The 20,816-nt window shown below is 40.7% G+C and overlaps 1 protein-coding gene across 3 annotated transcripts; it reads right to left on the bottom strand.

Annotated features, from left to right (window-relative positions):
* Positions 1-12,268: 12,268 nt before the first annotated feature.
* Positions 12,269-16,253, bottom strand: hopx (HOP homeobox). 3 transcript variants are annotated; one of them, XM_076988539.1, is made up of 3 exons: positions 15,941-16,065; positions 15,606-15,838; positions 12,269-12,709 (listed from the first exon to the last, which is right to left on the bottom strand). In XM_076988539.1, the coding sequence occupies exons 2-3, from the start codon at positions 15,768-15,770 to the stop codon at positions 12,632-12,634; spliced, it is 243 nt and encodes an 80-aa protein (XP_076844654.1). In that variant the 5' UTR covers positions 15,771-15,838; positions 15,941-16,065; the 3' UTR covers positions 12,269-12,631. The 3 variants fall into 3 exon arrangements, with proteins under 3 accessions (XP_076844654.1, XP_076844646.1, XP_076844638.1); XM_076988531.1 differs by lacking the exon at positions 15,941-16,065 and adding an exon at positions 16,145-16,253 and having other exon boundaries at positions 12,270-12,709; XM_076988523.1 differs by lacking the exon at positions 15,941-16,065 and adding an exon at positions 16,145-16,214 and having other exon boundaries at positions 12,272-12,709; positions 15,606-15,900.
* Between the last annotated feature and the right edge of the window lie 4,563 nt (positions 16,254-20,816).

Here is a 20,816-nt window from a genome sequence, read left to right as displayed (position 1 = left end):
GAAAATCCAGAATTTCTCCTACATATTTTCACTTATCAAGAAATGCTTGCACTCATATGATTGTATGCAGAATTCCTAGCAACTTTGTAATTACATGTGCTTTGCAAAAATGTACCACTTTTTCACTATTATCAAATATATATAACTTGTCATTTTCATACTAGTCCTAGCATTTTAACTCCATCACCTTTAAATCACACCTTGTAATACTCAGCAGACTCTGAAATGCTAAGATTAGGGAGAAAATCCTAAGGTTTTCACAAATTAATATTTTTCATATGCATCACAATGCTACCATCGTAACACATCAAATTCACAGTTCAATAACTACGCCATAGTATGTCTGATTGTTATGAAAATTGACATCCACATTCACATGACCATTGTGGTGTGATGTGCCAATTTTGAGCCAAATCCGTCCACAAACAGCTCTACAGTGAATATTTTCATTTTCCATACTGAGCTGTGCAGGGAGAAGACGAGAGCTGCTCAGCCCACACGCACGTGCCATTCTCGCACACGCTGCCCCCCTCCTCCACTCCCCCACCCTTCTAACACTTTACAACCCTTGGGCTCTCCCTCCTCCCTCTCTTTCACATGCACTCACAAAAACAAAGGCCTCTCTGGCCTATAGGTTTTACAAACACACTAATTCTAGCCATTACTACCAATTACCCAGTGACTAATATACAGATATTTAGCTTCTTTTTTTCCACACACCCTCACACAGGACTTCCTATATGCTTCATATATACATTTCTCTAGCCATTTCCAACACACTAACTGATATTTAGCTTCACTTTTCCATCCACACTCTCAACTCATGCCCTCTATACATCCTGAAATGACATAAGAGAGGACAGAGATATGTAATTCACATTTCACACACAACCTCTATATAACTGCATGCTTTACTTATCATCAAAGTCTTGTTATATACACATTCCTAGTGGCCTCCCTACTATGGGCACAACAGTGAGAACATGTCAGAGTAGGGATGAGAACATCATGAACAGGCAAAGATAAGAATATTTGTGTTATTTTATTGTATAGTAAGCCATCACTCTTTGGTTTGTTTGAGGTTCACATGTGACAGATTTTGTCAGCTAAATGAAAAGGGTTAAAGAGTGGGGTTTACATGTGGGGCATTAACAAGAGCTCTCCGGCTGCTATGTTCACAACTTCTGACAAATTCAGCCAAAGGTATATTTATTTGAGTAGGCCCCTGGGTCAGTGTGTCAGTGCTTTTAACCTAATCTCAGCATTTGATTTAGTTGTATGGTCTGAATCATTTTGCTAATATCTTCCACACTGTATGGCCTAGAAACAAAATTCTACTTCAGCTGTATTCCTTTGCTCAAGCTAACCAAAAAAGCCTCAAGAAGCCCTTACTGCATACATGAAAAAACACACAAACACACACATACAAAGCTAATCACAGCATTTGATTAACTTCTATGATCTGAATCATTTTGCCAATACATTTTATTTTGATCTTTTGGGCCTTTATTGCCTCAGTTGAATAAGACACGCACGTTTGCCATTCTCACACACGCTGTCCCCCTCCTCCACTCCCCCATGCTTCTAACATTTTAAAACCCTTGGGCTCTCCCTCCTCCCTCTCTCTCTTTCACATGCACTCACAAAAACAAAGGCCTCTCTGGCCTATAGGTTTCACATACACACTAATTCTAGCCATTACTACCAATTACCCAGTGACTAATATACAGATATTTAACTTCTTTTTTTCCACACACCCTCACACAGGACTTCCTATATGCTACATATATACATTTCTCTAGCCATTTCCAACACACTATCTGATATTTAGCTTCATTTTTCCATCCACACTCTCAACACATGCCCTCTATACATCCTGAAATGACATAAGAGAGGACAGAGACATGTAATTCACATTTCACACACAACCTCTAAATAACTGCATGCTTTACTTATCATCAAAGTCTTGTTAGATACACATTCCTAGTGGCCTCCCTACTAAGGGCACAACAGTGAGAACATGTCAGAGTAGGGATGAGAACATCATGAACAGGCAAAGATAAGAATATTTTTGTTATTTTATTGTATACTAAGCCATCACTCTTTGGTTTGTTTGAGATTCACATGTGACAGATTTTGTCAGCTAAATGAAAAGGGTTAAAGAGTGGGGTTTACATGTGGGGCATTAAGAAGAGCTCTCCTGCTGCTATGATCACAACTTCAGTCAAATTCAGCCAAAGGTATATTTATTTGACTAGGCCCCTGGGTCAGTGCTTTTAACCTAATCTCAGCATTTGATTTAGTTGTATGGTCTGAATTATTTTGCATATATCTTCCACACTGTATGGCCTAGAAACAAAATTCTACTTCAGCTGTATTCATTGGCTCAAGCCAACCAACAAAGCCCTTAATGCATACATGAAAAAACACACAAACACACACATACAAAGCTAATCACAGCATTTGATTAACTTCTATGATCTGAATCATTTTGCCAATACATTTTGTTTTGATCTTTTGGGCCTTTATTGCCCCAGTTGAATAATTTTTTGCAAATTACATTATCTGTCCATTTTTTGGACTGAAGTAGCTTCATATCACTTGTTGGTCTAAAAGACCCTTTGGGCTTTTTTGCCTTTTTTTGTGTGAACCCGCCAATCGCCGCTTGCGGCTATATTTCTTATTATTATTATTTTTCAGGCTGTAAAACGCATACTGCAGCCTAGACCGTAAGGCCCAGAAACACCAAACTTGGCAGACAGGTGCACCAGAGGTGCAATGAGGGAAACCCAGACAATGACCCACATTGGCCTGATGGTGGCGCTATAGCGCAGCATTTTGTGTTTTGGTCCATATCTCCTACACCGTAGGTCATAGAAACGAAATTCCACTTCTGATGGATTCCTTGGCTCAAACCAAACAAAAAAGCCTCAAGGACCCTTTAGCTCCGCCCACTTAGATTTCGAGTTAATTTGCATAATGTGCAAAATCGCACACATCTTTGAGCCCAAACTTGTCCCTGGATTTTTCACATACATGCACATATGTGGTATCAAAACGTTCAGAAGAGTCTGAACTTTAAAATCTATCCAGCAAAAATGCAAATTTCATCACTACCTAGTCAGTATAAGCCAATCAAATGAGAGGGTGTAAACTCAATAGTAAATTTTGCGCATATGAAGCTCTAACTGCAGAAAACTTGCATGCAATGAGATGACACTTCACAGACAGCTTCCCTCTGAGGGTCTGGGGCAGCTCGCAGAGGTTGCCATACCTCACCTGCTAGGGGGCGCTATAACATGCAAAAATTTGCCCCATGCACTCAGATTGGCCGATCCACATGAAACTTGGCAGACATCATCTATGGGCCTCTGGGAACCAGGTCCTAAAGCAGACATGCCATACTTCCAAAATGGCTGACGTAATCGGCCAATCAGTGATCGGCACACGTTTGACAGGCTTACCATTGGTCGATCTGCACGAAACCTCTTGGGTGTGGACAAGTGCACACCCCCTATGACATAATCCAGCCGGGTGTCGATTGGCCACTGGGGGGCACTATTGCAAATAAAGCAAGTATATCCCCTACATAATTCCACTTGGGAACATGCAATTAGACTCTTTTGATTCCTTGCAGTAGTGCGAACAACTTTCCCATTACATGTCCTATTAAAAAATGCACAGTTTATTTACAGTTATTAATAGTTTGAAATCATCACTTTTCATACTCCTCCTAGGATTTTCATACTATCATGTCAAGCAAAGTCTTATAATACTCTACAGAGTGTGAAATCAAAAAACAATCCAAAGATTTTGGATTTTAGGACACTTATACCTGCTAAATATTTTTTTACGGACAGCATCGATACATATAATATTCATATTCTTGAAGCTCTTTCATATTTTATCCAATTCTGACCAAAATGCACAAGCCCATTCAGAATCCCATCCTGAACAAACTTGTCAAGTTTCATCTAAATCGGTTATCGTATGGATTTACAATGCAGTATTATATACAATGCATAAAAATGCATGTAAAGTCCCTCTGTCACCTTCTCCTTCTCACACGCACGTAAGCTGAAACTCACACACTCAGTCTCTCTCTCACTCTCACCCACATTCCCCCCCCCCATCTCTGTGCCCTAAGTAAACATTGCTCTGGCTACCTAGATCTCTCTGTGTCTATTAACCAGGCACACACACATACAGGCGCAAGCAGGCCTTCCTATAGCATTCACAATGACACTTCCCTAGCCATACCCACCCATATCTCAGTGACTAACACATGCTCATACAAACTGATATTTGGCTTCTTTTTTGTCTCTCTCTCACACAAACACACAGACACACACACCTTTATACCTATATGTATGTATAGATTCTATGTATACTTATGTATGTATGTATTAGTATATGTTGTCATAGTTTGAATACATATACTACCACACACACACACACACACACACACACACACACATACACTTCTACCTAAATGTATGTATAGTTTGTATGCATATCTATAGTATATGTATAGTATATGTCAGTCATACCAGTGATGTCAGTCATATCAGACATGCCAGTCCAGTCATGTCAGTTATATCAGTCATGTCAGTGATGCCAGTCATGCCAGTCATGTTCTGCCAGTCATGTAAGTCATGTCATGCCAATCATTTCAGTCCAGTCATATCAGTCCTATCAGTCATGTCAGTCCAGTCATGTCAGTCAAATCTTCAAATCATTACAGTCATGCCAGTTATGTCAGTCATATTAGTCATGTTAATTTTGTTCGTCATGCCAGTGATGTCATTCCAGTCATATCAGTTATGTCAGTAATGCCAGTCATGTCAGTCATGCCAGGCTTTGCAGACTACATTCATACTTTGAATACACAGGCAGTCATGTTAGGCGTGCTACGTGTACAAGGAGTGAAATAACAAAGCATAGTCTCTGGCTCCCTCAATCTCTCTCTGTCAGTAATATAGAGGCCCAATCATGTATAGACAAGTGCAGGCCTTCCTATACTGTTCACATAGATGCAGCTCTAGCCAGATGTGCTATTTTTGTGTCTCCCTTTCTGACACACGCAGATGTCATCACACTCTACATCTGTAGAGCACACACTGGCCAAACCCAAACAGCTTTTTTTCACTTTTAGGTCTAAAGGACCTTTTGGGCTTCCTTTTGCCTATTGAGGCCAAAATGCCTATTGGTGTGTGAACCCGCCAATTGCCGCTTGCGGCTATATTTAGGGTTCACACACACATAGTGTGGGAACCCTATTGTAATTGTTAGGATTTTTAGGGTTCACACACACATAGTGTGGGAACCCTATTGTAATTGTTAGAATTTTTTTCTTTCTTATTATTCTTTGTCCCATTTTTTGACCTAAAACGTATTGTGCAGCCTAGACCGTAATGCCTAGAAACCCCAAACTTGGCAAAAAGGTTCAGTTAACTCCAAGGACCAGATTCCCATACAGGGACCCAAATTGGCCTGATGGTGGCGCTATAGCAGACCATATTGACGTTTTGTCCATATCTCCTACACCGTAAGTCCTAGAACCAAAATTCCAGTTCCTATACATTCCTTGACTAAATTCAATAGGACAATTAATATACAACCATTAAGCTCCGCCCACTTAGATTTCGAGTTAATTTGCATAATGTGCAAAATCACACACATATTTGAGCGCGAACTAGTCCCTGGATTTTTCACATACATGCACATATGTGGTATCAAAACGTTCAGAAGAGTCTGAACTTTAAAATGTATCCAACAAAAATGCTAATTTCTTTACTACCTAGTCAGTATAAGCCAATCAAATGAGGGGGCGTAAATTCAATAGTAAATTTTGCGCATATGGAGCTCTAACTTAAGAAAACTTGCATGTAATGAGATGGCACTTCACAGACAGCTTCCCTGTGAGGGTCTGGGGCAGCTCGCAGAGGTTGCCATACCTCACCTGCTAGGGGGCGCTATAACATGCAAAAATTTGCCCCATGCACTCAGATTGGCCGATCCACATGAAACTTGACAGACATCATCTATGGGCTTCTGGAAACCAGGTCCTAAAGCAGACATGCCATACTTCCAAAATGGCTGACGTAATCGGCCAATCAGTGATCGGCACGCGTTTGACAGGCTTACAATTTGTCGATCTGCACGAAACCTCTTGGGTGTGGACAAGTGCACGCCCCCTATGACATAATCCAGCCGGGTGTCGATTGGCCACTGGGGGGCGCTATTGCAAAAAAAGCAAGTGTATCCCCTACATAATTCCACTTGGGAACATGCAATTGGACTCTTTTGATTCCTTGCAGTAGTGCGAACAACTTTCCCATTACATGTCCTATTAAAAAATGCACAGTTTATTTACAGTTAATAATAGTTTGAAATCATCACTTTTCATACTCCTCCTAGGATTTTCATACTATCATGTCAAGCAAAGTCTTATAATACTCTACAGAGTGTGAAATCAAAAAACAATCCAAAGATTTTGGATTTGAGGACACTTATACCTGCTAAATATTTTTTTTATGGACAGCATCGATACATATAATATTCATATTCTTAAAGCTCTTTCATATTTTACCCAATTCTGACCAAAATGCACAAGCCCATTCAGAATCCCATCCTGAACAAATTTGTCAAGTTTAATCTAAATCGGTTATCGTATGGCTCTACAGTGCAGTATTATATACAATGCATAAGAATGCATGTAAAGTCCCTCTGTCACCTTCTCCTTCTCACACGCACGCAGCCTGAAACTCACACTCTCAGTCTCTCTCACACTCTCACCCACATTCCCCCTCCCATCTCTGTGCCCTAAGTAAACATTGCTCTGGCTACCTAGATCTCTCTGTGTCTATGAACCAGGCACACACACATACAGGCGCAAGCAGGCCTTCCTATAGCATTCACAATGACACTTCCCTAGCCATACCCACCCATATCTCAGTGACTAACACATGCTCATACAAACTGATATTTGGCTTCTTTTTTGTCTCTCTCTCTCACACAAACACACAGACACACACACCTTTATACCTATATGTATGTATAGTTTCTATGTATATTTATGTATGTATGTATTAGTATATGTTGTCATAGTTTGAATACATATACTACCACACACACACACACACACACACACACACACACTTCTACCTAAATGTATGTATAGTTTGTATGCATATCTATAGTATATGTATAGTATATGTCAGTCATACCAGTGATGTCAGTCATATCAGACATGCCAGTCCAGTCATGTCAGTTATATCAGTCATGTTCTGCCAGTCATGTAAGTCATGTCATGCCAATCATTTCAGTCCAGTCATATCAGTCCTATCAGTCATGTCAGTCAAATCTTCAAATCATTAGTCATGCCAGTTATGTCAGTCATATCAGTCATGTTAATTTTGTTCGTCATGCCAGAGATGTCATTCCAGTCATGCCAGTCATATCAGTTATGTCAGTAATGCCAGTCATGTCAGTCATGCCAGGCTTTGCAGACTACATTCATACTTTGAATACACAGGCAGTCATGTTAGGCGTGCTACGTGTGCAAGGAGTGAAATAACAAAGCATAGTCTCTGGCTCCCTCAATCTCTCTCTGTCAGTAATATAGAGGCCCAATCATGTATAGACAAGTGCAGGCCTTCCTATACTGTTCACATAGATGCAGCTCTAGCCAGATGTGCTATTTTTGTGTCTCCCTTTCTGACACACGCAGATGTCATCACACTCTACATCTGTAGAGCACACACTGGCCAAACCCAAACAGCTTTTTTTTCACTTTTAGGTCTAAAGGACCTTTTGGGCTTCCTTTTGCCTATTGAGGCCAAAATGCCTATTGGTGTGTGAACCCGCCAATCGCCGCTTGCGGCTATATTTCTTTCTTATTCTTTGTCCCATTTTTTGACCTAAAACGTATTGTGCAGCCTAGACCGTAATGCCTAGAAACCCCAAACTTGGCAAAAAGGTTCAGTTAACTCCAAGGACCAGATTCCCATACAGGGACCCAAATTGGCCTGATGGTGGCGCTATAGCAGACCATATTGACTTTTTGTCCATATCTCCTACACCGTAAGTCCTAGAACCAAAATTCCAGTTCCTATACATTCCTTGACTAAATTCAATAGGACAATTAATATACAACCATTAAGCTCCGCCCACTTAGATTTCGAGTTAATTTGCATAATGTGCAAAATCACACACATCTTTGAGCGCGAACTAGTCCCTGGATTTTTCACATACATGCACATATGTGGTATCAAAACGTTCAGAAGAGTCTGAACTTTAAAATGTATCCAACAAAAATGCTAATTTCTTCACTACCTAGTCAGTATAAGCCAATCAAATGAGGGGGCGTAAATTCAATAGTAAATTTTGCGCATATGGAGCTCTAACTTAAGAAAACTTGCATGTAATGAGATGGCACTTCACAGACAGCTTCCCTGTGAGGGTCTGGGGCAGCTCGCAGAGGTTGCCATACCTCACCTGCTAGGGGGCGCTATAACATGCAAAAATTTGCCCCATGCACTCAGATTGGCCGATCCACATGAAACTTGGCAGACATCATCTATGGGCCTCTGGGAACCAGGTCCTAAAGCAGACACTCCATACTTCCAAAATGGCTGACGTAATCGGCCAATCAGTGATCGGCACGCGTTTGACAGGCTTACCATTGGTCGATCTGCACGAAACCTCTTGGGTGTGGACAAGTACACGCCCCCTATGACATAATCCAGCCGGGTGTCGATTGGCCACTGGGGGGCGCTATTGCAAAAAAAGCAAGTGTATCCCCTACATAATTCCACTTGGGAACATGCAATTGGACTCTTTTGATTCCTTGCAGTAGTGCGAACAACTTTCCCATTACATGTCCTATTAAAAAATGCACAGTTTATTTACAGTTAATAATAGTTTGAAATCATCACTTTTCATACTGCTCCTAGGATTTTCATACTATCATGTCAAGCAAAGTCTTATAATACTCTACAGAGTGTGAAATCAAAAAACAATCCAAAGATTTTGGATTTGAGGACACTTATACCTGCTAAAAAATTTTTTAATGGACAGCATCAATACATATAATATTCATATTCTTAAAGCTCTTTCATATTTTATCCAATTCTGACCAAAATGCACAAGCCCATTCAGAATCCCATCCTGAACAAATTTGTCAAGTTTCATCTAAATTGGTTATTGTATGGCTCTACAGTGCAGTATTATATACAATGCATAAAAATGCATGTAAAGTCCCTCTGTCACCTTCTCCTTCTCACACGCACGCAAGCTGAAACTCACACTCTCAGTCTCTCTCACACTCTCACCCACATTCCCCCTCCCATCTCTGTGCCCTAAGTAAACATTGCTCTGGCTACCTAGATCTCTCTGTGTCTATTAACCAGGCACACACACATACAGGAGCAAGCAGGCCTTCCTATAGCATTCACAATGACACTTCTCTAGCCATACCCACCCATATCCCAGTGACTAACAGATGCTCATACAAACTGACATTTGGCTTCTTTTTTGTCTCTCTCTCACACAAACACACAGACACACACACCTTTATACCTATATGTATGTATAGTTTCTATGTATACTTATGTATGTATGTATTAGTATATGTTGTCATAGTTTGAATACATATACTACCACACACACACACACACACACTTCTACCTAAATGTATGTATAGTTTGTATGCATATCTATAGTATATGTATAGTATATGTCAGTCATACCAGTGATGTCAGTCATATCAGACATGCCAGTCCAGTCATGTCAGTTATATCAGTCATGTCAGTCATGCCAGTCATGTTCTGCCAGTCATGTAAGTCATGTCATGCCAATCATTTCAGTCCAGTCATATCAGTCCTGTCAGTCAAATCTTCAAATCATTACAGTCATGCCAGTTATGTCAGTCATATCAGTCATGTTAATTTTGTTCGTCATGCCAGTGATGTCATTCCAGTCATGCCAGTCATATCAGTTATGTCAGTAATGCCAGTCATGTCAGTCATGCCAGGCTTTGCAGACTACATTCATACTTTGAATACACAGGCAGTCATGTTAGGCGTGCTACGTGTACAAGGAGTGAAATAACAAAGCATAGTCTCTGGCTCCCTCAATCTCTCTCTGTCAGTAATATAGAGGCCCAATCATGTATAGACAAGTGCAGGCCTTCCTATACTGTTCACATAGATGCAGCTCTAGCCAGATGTGCTATTTTTGTGTCTCCCTTTCTGACACACGCTGATGTCATCACACTCTACATCTGTAGAGCACACACTGGCCAAACCCAAACAGCTTTTTTTCACTTTTAGGTCTAAAGGACCTTTTGGGCTTCCTTTTGCCTATTGAGGCCAAAATGCCTATTGGTGTGTGAACCCGCCAATCGCCGCTTGCGGCTATATTTTTTCCATGTAGTTGCTATGGACGTAACCATAAAAATGTGTCTGTGTGTATGTGAGTGTTGGGAGGGTGGGGGTGTGTGGGGGTTTCTCTCTCTTTCTGTCTCTCTTTTTTTCTGTTTAGTATCTTTATTTGTGTATCTGACTCTGTCTTTTTCTGTTTTTGTGTTTTCCTGTCTCTCTATCTGTCATTTTTGCTGTTTTTGTGTCTTTCTGTGTATGTCCCTCTCTCTCTCCTCTCTCTGTTTGTCTCTCTTGAGCTCAATCTCCAGACATGGCTTATAGCTTATTGAGTTTATGCACTCTGAAGATGTGTTAGATGGCAGAGTTAAAATGTGAAATGTTGAGTCTCTCTATGAGCAGGATGGAAGAGCACTGGTGTAGGGGAGATGATTGTAGTCTAAGAGGAACACTGGTGTAGGGGAGATGATTGTAGTCTAAGAGGAACACTGGTGTAGGGGAGATGATTGTAGTCTAAGAGGAACACTGGTGTAGGGGAGATGATTGTAGTCTAAGAGGAACACTGGTGTAGGGGAGATGATTGTAGTCTAAGAGGAACACTGGTGTAGGGGAGATGATTGTAGTCTAAGAGGAACACTGGTGTGGGGGAGATGATTGTAGTCTAAGAGGAACACTGGTGTAGGGGAGATGATTGTAGTCTAAGAGGAACACTGGTGTGGGGGAGATGACTCTAGTATAAGAGGAACACTGCACACAAATCAAATATCATGAAATAAACGTTTTATAGAATTTCATGGTACAACTGTGTACACACCTGTGTATAGTTTAGTTACAAGTAGCCTAATTGTGATCTTTTATGATGTGTTCATGTTACAACTCTGACTGGTGGAGGTTTACTAACCTCAGTTTGATTTTAAACACAAGCTGATTTCCAATTATGAGCAGCTACAAGTGTGAGAGCTTCATCCTTTTGTGAGAATGACTGAACTGTCCCAGTTAATCATACATTAACTTGGCAGAGATAGAAGAACCATATTCAAGCAAAAATACCTTAATTTATGAAATACGGCACATACCTGTTGATTGCTGAATATTTGACCATCCTGTAACACTACTGGCATAACAATTAGTCAGATTTTAGTGGTAGTGATGTTACTGATGGCAGAATATTAATGACGCTACAGCTGTTCTTGTAGATACTAAAATGTGCAAATTAGCTTTGAGATGACAAGAAACAGGTGAAGATTGATCTGTGTTTTGACATTGACATTATTTTTCACTCTTTCCTTCCTGTCTTCTAATATTCAGATTATTTCCCTCTATCTTCCTTAGCTCCCTCTCTCTCTCATTCCTCCCCCAGTGATAGATTCTACATGTGTCTGGTGAGTCGTCATAGCAACAGACAATGCCACAGCAGACCCAGTGTGTCGTGGTGCCAGGACTCCGCCCCCGAGTCCTTGTGCACTTTCCCACTGCACATCAGACATTATTATTCATGAAGAGAAACGAGGCTCAGTACATTTAGTGGTTTGAGGAGTTTGGGCTTGAGTTAAGTTGAAGTCATAGAACTTTTACCATTAAAAAAAAGCATAATTTCATAAGTTTGTGCAGATGTTTTGATGTTTTTGTTTGTTGTTTCTGATATGAAGACTACAGGCCTTCCTAGTTTTCAGATGGGGTCATTTAGGAAGCATAATCTTTACACATAATCTTTGGCTTGTTTCTTCAGACTATAGACTGAATATCCATCAATATGTTTTAAATATCGATGTCTATGCCCATATGTCCTGATTATTCTATTAACATCAGAGGAACAACAGAAATTTCAAATTTTCTACAGCAAGATATCAGACTAAACTGCTTTTTTAATATAAAAAGCAACTTGGTATTGCTTGACACATTAGCAGACTATACCAGACATGCAGAAATGATGGAAAACACTGTTCAGTGGAGCGTTTTATATACACACATATATACAGTTTATTTATTTAAACATGATTGTTATGCTTGCAATAAAATGAGCCATATAGTTCACATTTAATCCATGAACACCTAGGACCAAAATAAAGAATAAAAACAGGAAATAAAATATGTAACAATCATCAAATATCTGTAGAGTGACAGAGCAAGGGAGAGAATACAAAGAATCCTTTCAGCATCTCTGTAACACTAGAAGGACGCAAAGAAACCATGTGAGGATGAGAAAGCAGGATGAAAGACTGGTAGAGATGAGTGGGGCGAGGAGCCGGTCAGTCCTTCACTGACCCCAGCTCAGCAGGAAGTCCCTCTGATTGCCTCCACTTAGCATTACGTAGTCTAAACCATTCCTGCAGAGAACACACATCATGAAAACATTTAGTGTCATGCAGAGGATTTCATCAGTTGATTTGCAATTCCTGAACACAGAGAGCAAAATTCCTAGAGATTGCAAAACCACTGAAATGACCACAGAAATGCGTATTGTACCCCAGCTGCTGTCAGCAGTGTGCTCATGCTCTCTGTTTCCTGGTGACATGTATGACATCAGGATTTCTTCAGCCCTGGTCAGCTTATTCTTAAGAAGTCGACCATTACACAGTGTGTGAGTCTGTGATCAGGCAGACACAGCCCAAACTAGAAGTTACAAAATCACTTTAACTCCAACGCCCCTTTTTGGAGAATGAATACTTTTATGCAAGTGTTTATGGTTTTAAAAGTTCAAGAAAAAATACTCATGTATGTCAATGCTAACCTCACTGTGTGTGTGAGAGAAAAAGAGAGAGAGTGAGAGAGAGAGAAAGAATATCTCCTCTTTGCTAGACGGAGATGTGACTACAGTGTCTATTTAAATGCCTACAGACTGTGTTTGCATTGTGTTGTAACTGTGGACAACAACAGCAGACACTGTTCTTGGACACTGATCTAAGTGCAGTGTTGTGGTTCCAGTCAAGGTGGCAGAGAGAAAGGGTGACTGATGCAAGATCAGAGCTGGTTTGAGTGCAAATGCTTATGTAAATGTTTGCCTTTTCACAACCAAATGAGTATTATTTTATGTCTTCCACAATGTAATAGTATATAGATATGAACTGCTACACTTCATTTAATAAATATGTTCAGAATCCTGTTACACCTGTGAGGTTGGTGTCTCATGACCGAGTTCTGTTCATGATGCAATCACAAATCCTTCTGAAAACAACCATTAACTGCCTAGATAGCAGCTAGAAGGGGCTTTTATCGTTTATAAATCAGCAATTAACACATACATAGTAAGCATAAAACAAAAATACATAATAAACATAAAATATAGTTAAAAAATCCTAATTATTCTATCACTTGTGGACCGTTTTGAATTCCATAGAAAAAACATTTTTGAACAGAAATGCTGAGCACCCATCATCCTGCCTGTAAGACCTGGATGACTTCACCAATCCTGTTAACATGCGCTCTCAAACGTCCATGTACAACTCGGACATGCACACAAGTACTGAACAAGTGTCCACTTATAAACAGCTTTGTCAACCACTGTTGTCCTTGTTGAAACTGAAGCTGCATCAGATCGCTGCTTTCTGGGGACGTTGTGCTCCTACAAGGGCCCATCAAGGACCTAACACACTTCAGTTAATGCAGTAATGGCCCTTAATGAGGCGGGGAGGTGTCCAGCTGAAGCGGGTGAGGGGATGTTAAATCTGGTTTTGAAACAGGGCCCAAATATAACAGCATATCAGCTCTGGACATACAAATATCAGAAATCCAGTTGTTTATTCCTCATCAGTGAGATGAACCCAGATCAGATCACATGAACCTATGACTGATCACATGTCACTGCTCCCGGCTCTTGAGGGGGTCCAGTACGTACCCACAAAGTGACCTTCACTTGTTAAAATGATTGAAATAGACTCACACTAAAAACAGGGTGGGTTCATATGTTTGATTTTGTTAGTTTCTTTTTGTTGTTTATTAAATAGACTCACACTAGAAATAGATTGAAGCCAGTTTTACCCTTGGCCAAACGCTCATTCCCCACCCTCTCACACCTTAACATGTGTGCATTACTGAGAGCTGCTAGCAGGCGAAACCTGTTTGAGAGGAACATAAATGGGAGGTGCTGTAAAAGTCATGTCATGTGCAGGGTCTACTTCTGGCTAACTTAAAACTTTTTAATATTCAAATAAAATTTAAGGAAGGCAAGGAAGTACTTGTTATTCATACTCTATTCACCTTGGTCAAATTTGCTTTGTAAATTCACTGGACATACACTTGACAAAGCTTCAAATAACAGAATACTCTCTGGACGAAGTATAGACATTACAATCGCAGAGGTGTCAATTCCAGGTTCAGAAAGTAAAAGTCCTCTCCAGGATTTTGCTCAAGCTTGCTAGATTTTCTAATTAGTGCAATCCAGGTAAAATTTGTGGAATCATCACAATCCAGGAAGCCTGAGCAAAATCTTGGTGAGGACTTTTACACTCTGAACCTGGAATTGACACCTCTGTCGTGACCAACTCCACCACACAACGCGCTAGCTACAGTAATTCATTCTTTTTATTCTGTTTAATTTCTGGGAAATTACAAATTTGCCAGAAAATTGGAAGATGCGGTCGCCTCGACTAAAGACTTGAAACCGCATCCGCATCTTCACTGCGTGTGACACTTATTCACCGTCGGTGTCAAAATCACTGTTCAAAAACGAAATGACATCCCGGTAGGCTTTAAATCGTCGCCTAATAAAACACCGTGTAAGTGATGAGGGGATCGGAACGATGTTCGTAAGAGGGCGCGTGACGCGCACCTGTCCTTCACCGGGAGCGCGCGCTCCTGTACCGGGAGCGCGAGAGTGAATGAACGTGAGTGATATTGTGGTTGTTGTTAACAGAAACACACCCTAACACTAACACACACGATTCCGCGGTGTTTCTTGGTACGTTTCCATTGACCTCATTCAAACGGCCACTGAGCCCACATAACCTACAACTTCAAAGAAAGTAATGCACACTAAATCTCGTATGATGTACGAATAACGTGTTTACATTTTAATCACAGGTTTCGAAGTTATATATGAATCAACAGGTGAATATTTGATCGTTTAGTCCATTTGTAAAACAATTAGCAGAAATCAAATACTTTCTCCTAATGTAAAGCGACGTGCGCCTACGTGAGACACGGTGGCGCTGCTCACAGGAGGATCATCGGGGTGAGCTGCACTTCAGTGCGGGATAGAGGTTAACTCTGACCCGCTTTACTCACCGCCGTGTCTTCTTCCGACAGTCCACATTCCGCGGCTATCAACATCAGTGTCGTTTCGTCCGGGTGCTTGCTAACTTTCGTGAAATGTTCCTCCAGAATTTTGATTTGGTCGTCATCCGCTAGCTTCTTCCTCTCGCCTGCCGTGCTGGTCCCATCTGAAGCCATGTTCCTCCTCAAGCTCTCTGTGTTTCTCCTCAAGCTCTCTGTGTTTCTCCTCAAGCTCTCTGTTTCTCCTGAAACACACAAACTGTGGTCACACCACTCCACAGACAACCCGCGTTTCCACAGTCCGGACCTTTAGAAAACAACAGAGAGCAAATGTGGCACGAACGTACAATCAGAATCGCAGTTGTTTTGCTCCCGCCCTTAAGGAGTTAAGAGGCAGAAATATTCTCTAATGAAGCGCAAACAGGGCACATCACCGCCCCTTTGACAGCCAATTCAACTTAACTTCGCAAATAATCACACTTGAACATTTTAAAGGCACATTCAAGAGAAATACACTCACGAAGAGACAAAAACGACGAGACGTACTGTACCTGCTGTGATCCCCGCACCTCAGACGCTCGTCTGGGTCATTCGTCCCGTAAGCGCAACGTTGAACTTTTGTACTTTGAGCCTTTTAGAAGTTGTTGCACCTGTAAAACAAGATGTCAGCCAATCTTTTCAGTCTAGCGTGTTTACTATATTATTATACCTCCTGTCCACTGGCATCAAGTGTTCCAAAAGTGTACAGTTACTTTTAGGTAAAAGTAAAAGTTATGTGAACGCTCATGTCATGTCAACCTTTATTCTCCAATTGTCCAGTATTTTCTTAAGTTCTTAACAACAGAGTATAAATGTACCGTAGATGACGGCATACATCACTTCACCCTCGCATCCCAAGTTTAACACCAACACCACCAACAACAGCTCAACAATAATAATAATATTTTAGCAGGCTTTGCTTCACCAATTAGAAGCTCATTGACCACCATCTCAAAATTAGTGAAAAAGTCGACATTTCAAACTTCTTCTGGATGTTCATGCACTAGATTTTAGAACGCGCAAAAATATTAATTGGTCAAGATTAAGTCAGCTGAAACGATGCCCTTGTGTTAGGACTTCTGTTAAGAAGCAGATAGATGGTGGACTTGTGAATAAAACAGCTCTACATACTCAGATCTGCTCATGGCTGGAGTGGGCCACTTTTTCAGCCCGGGAGGTTCATGCGCAAATCCGGCCCAAAATTATTTTTCCATCCCAATCGGCCCAAACTAGAGATTGACAAGAGCCGGCCCATCGGGAATCCTCCCGAATCTCCCGATTAGCCACTCCGGCTCTGGATCTGTTCTTGAACACCCTACCAAAAAACCTGGTGCAGCTGTCACTGTGCTCAATGAGGTCCAGTTAAGATAATGTGGTTTTTTTTAGTGTTGTTTTTTTAGGTGACATTGTGAGTTAGGGTCAAGGTTTAGGGTTGGGGTCAGCAACCCTGATCATGAAAGGTTTGGAGCAAGGGAACCTGACCCTTCGATCTCAAGAAGGGGAACTGAAAAATGTCATCTCAGATAGGACTGCACAGGTGGACACACACACACACACACACGCACGCACGCACGCACTCACACACACACACACACACACACACACACACACACACACACACACAAAGCCTCTTTCAGGTGTATTTTACATGCATCATTTAATTTCACATATTGGTTGAACTTTAATATGCAGGTCAAACAGATCATCAGAAGCTCAGTGAAATACCTAGTTCTCATCACACATTTAAAAAAAATCAGCTTAAAAAAATTCTACATTTTTTTTTCAAACTGAGATTCATTGGTCCTTGGCTCATTTTCCGTGAGCAACATAAATCAGAAAATATTTTCAAATATTTCAAAATATTTTCAATGACAATATTTTTCAATGACCACCACCACTCCCCCCCCCTTCACATTTGTATTACATACAGGGGCCAGGGTCCACTGGGCCCTGGGCTAGTCAAGGTGGGCAATCAACATTGGGTTGGGTAGTTGATAGTCGTCTGTATGACTTTAAAGGATATACAAACAAAGGACAGAGGTGTTTTGCATGCAAAGGTGGGCAACCATCAACACTTTTGAAGGTTGCCACATCAGGGGTTGATTGCATATTGTCAGACAGCAGAGGAAGAATCTCTATAGAGACAAAGGTGTGAGATCTGAAAGAAGCATCTTTTCTCTCAGCCCTCATTATCCCTCCCTCCTCTCTGGACCTGTGTGTGAGTGTGTGTGTGTGTGAGTGTGTGAGTGTGTGAGTGTGTGTGTGTGTGTGTGTTTCACCCAATCATGGGGACATGATGCTATAAATGCTAAAAATGCTATAAAAGATGGCAAAGCTATTCTCAGTTCAGACTGCCTTACAGCTGATATTGGAAGAGACAGAGGATTTTGATGGTGATTCAGAAGAAGAAATTTCAGGATCACATTTCTGAAATATCAGAGTCTGATAGTGATAATGAAAAGGAGGATGAGCAGCAGCCAGCTCCGTTAGCACCAGCCCGTGAGCAGCTAGCCATAGGACCAGCCTGTCAGCCAGCATGATTTATGATTCATTTCCTTATTGTGTTACATTTTAATAAAAAAGTAACTAATAAATAAATAAGAGAGCAAACTAATTTAACATATGTATTGTTTATTTTACTTGCAATTGGGCTAAATCTGCTGATTATTTTAACAAAAATTGCAATGGGTCCACCACCCAGCCAGACCCCAAGGGTGACGAAAAGGCCTGGATCCTACCATTAAATACCTAGTTCTCATCACACGTTTAGTGTTTAAATACCTAGTTCTCATCACACGTTTAGTGTTTAAATACCTAGTTCTCATCACACATTTAACGTTTAAATACCTAGTTCTCATCATATGTTTAATGTTTATATGTGTAACTATTAAGATATCTTAGAATAAAATTTACAGTATGGGCAGTTTTTAGCACTGATGTGAGCTCATTCGTTGAATTATTGTTGGGGTACTGGACCTCATTTGGTTGTGAATACTGAGAGAGCATTGCATGGAAAGTATTATAAGAAGGTTCCTTGAGCTACTTTTAGTTAGTTAACCCTAACCCTAACCCCAACCATGTCTTTAGTTAACTTTAAAGAAGGTTTAAGTGTTATTGAGCTATCTTTAGTAAATTATAAAGACGGTTCTGATGTACCAAACTGCAGTTTCAGAGACATTTAGGAGTGAATGATATTTAGTTTAATTGTGTAGTATATGAATAACCGTCAATGTTTGTTGTATTTTGCATGTTGTGTTGTTGCATGCAAGTGAGTGTTCACTACCAGAGGCTCTATATGGTCAGGATAGGGGTTATTGTGCCTGTATGGACTGAGCCAAAATGTGTTTGTGATCTTTATCCAGAGTTCCAGATCCTTTATCCTGAGTTTATCCATTATCCAAAATGCTCTCCTATCTGATCTCTAATTGGACATGAACATGTGTGTAATGGGGTTGGGGAGGCAGCACAGAAAGGGTGAACACCGGAAATCTTTAGTGTCTGTGAACCATATAAAAATGAAAATAATATGTCCTTATGCCTTATTGTAAACAGCTGCCATGAAAGGATGAACTTGGTCATCCACAATGCTTAGTGTCCACAATCCACAATACTATGTCCAAATGCTGACCTAGGGTTAGCTTTAGGGTTAGGATTAGGTTAGTGTTAGGTTGGGGTTAGGTTGGGGTTAGGTTAGTGTTAGGTTAGGGTTAGGTTAGTGTTAGGTTAATGTTAGGTTAGGGTTAGGGTTAGTGTTAGGGTTATTTGGGTCTTGCTACATGTTAGACTCTAGAGAAATGCTATGATGAAAACACTACACAGTAAACACTATAGAGCCCGAATGTCACGTTCTTCTTCTCTCCCTCTACTTTCTATTACTTCATTCCAATTTTTTAAAAATGGGGAATAATAAATTGTGAATGTATCTTTATTTAAACAACAGCTCTGCAGGTTTACATGCTGACCATTGGGAAGACTACATTGCATAATCAGTTACAATGGGTACATTGAAACTAGCATACTGCATATTCCCATAATGACTGTGCCCTAAAGCAGTTTGCAGGGTTTCATTTCAAATGCACCAATGAATTCACCATATTGGGCTCAGAGCATTCAGAGAGTGTGTCTGTGTCAGGACCAACATCTTCACAGCAAAGTTGAGATCACTGTTGGCCTCAGCCTGTGAGTACACTTATAATGGAAACCATATTTACTCATGAGTTTCAGCCTCATTAAATGGCATCATACTAATCTCACTGCTGCTAGGAACGTCTCCACCCAAAAAGCATTAAACAAAACTCAGAGAACTGAACAGACTCCTGCACCACAGATTGGGAAGGTTTCAGGAGGAAGGCAGTTAGGCTGAGTGGCACATGATCCTCACATAATGGTTGTCCCTCCCACAACACACACTCACCATCTAGTGGTAAATAACAGTGCAATCTAATGGAAGCAGGGCACTCTATAGATAGTCTGTGTGTGTGTGTGTGTGTGTGTGTGTGTGTGTGTGTGTGTGTGTGTGTGTGTGTGTGTGTGTGAAAGAGAGAGATGACCAAGATAGCAAGTCTTTGTGATATATCAAGAGCCACGGTATCCAGGGTAATGTCAGCAAACCACCAAGAAGGATGAACCACATCAAACAGGATTAACTGTGGACGCAAGAGGAAGCTGTCTGAAAGGGATGTTTGGGTGCTAACCCGGATTGTATCCAAAAAACATAAAACCACGGCTGCCCAAGCGAGTCAGGAAACATTTTCCTCCACCAGGATCATGTAGTGACCTGGACACTAACCTGCAAGAAGAATGTCTTAAAATCCCTCTGACCACTGTGCAGGACTTGTATATGTCATTCCCAAGACAAACTGACGCTGTATTGACCACAAAAGGAGGCCCTACACCATACTAATAAATTATTGTGATCTAAAACCAGGTGTTTCAATTTCATTGTCGAACCTCTGTAAATATATATATAGCCTATGTGTCAAAGTCCAAGGAGAACATCAGGAGAACGCTGTAGTGTGACATTACACTGAAAATACATTGACACTGAAAAAACATCCAATAAGTAATATTTTTAACTGGTATATTTTATTAATTGAGATCTAGGATGTGTTACTTTAGTGTTTCCTTTATTTTTGGAGCAGTATATATATAGTCACACTCACACTCACTGTCATTACACCGAGG

Source organism: Brachyhypopomus gauderio, chromosome 2, assembly GCF_052324685.1.
Source record: "Brachyhypopomus gauderio isolate BG-103 chromosome 2, BGAUD_0.2, whole genome shotgun sequence".
Classification (NCBI taxonomy): domain Eukaryota; kingdom Metazoa; phylum Chordata; class Actinopteri; order Gymnotiformes; family Hypopomidae; genus Brachyhypopomus; species Brachyhypopomus gauderio.
This window is presented reverse-complemented; position numbering and strand designations above follow the sequence as displayed.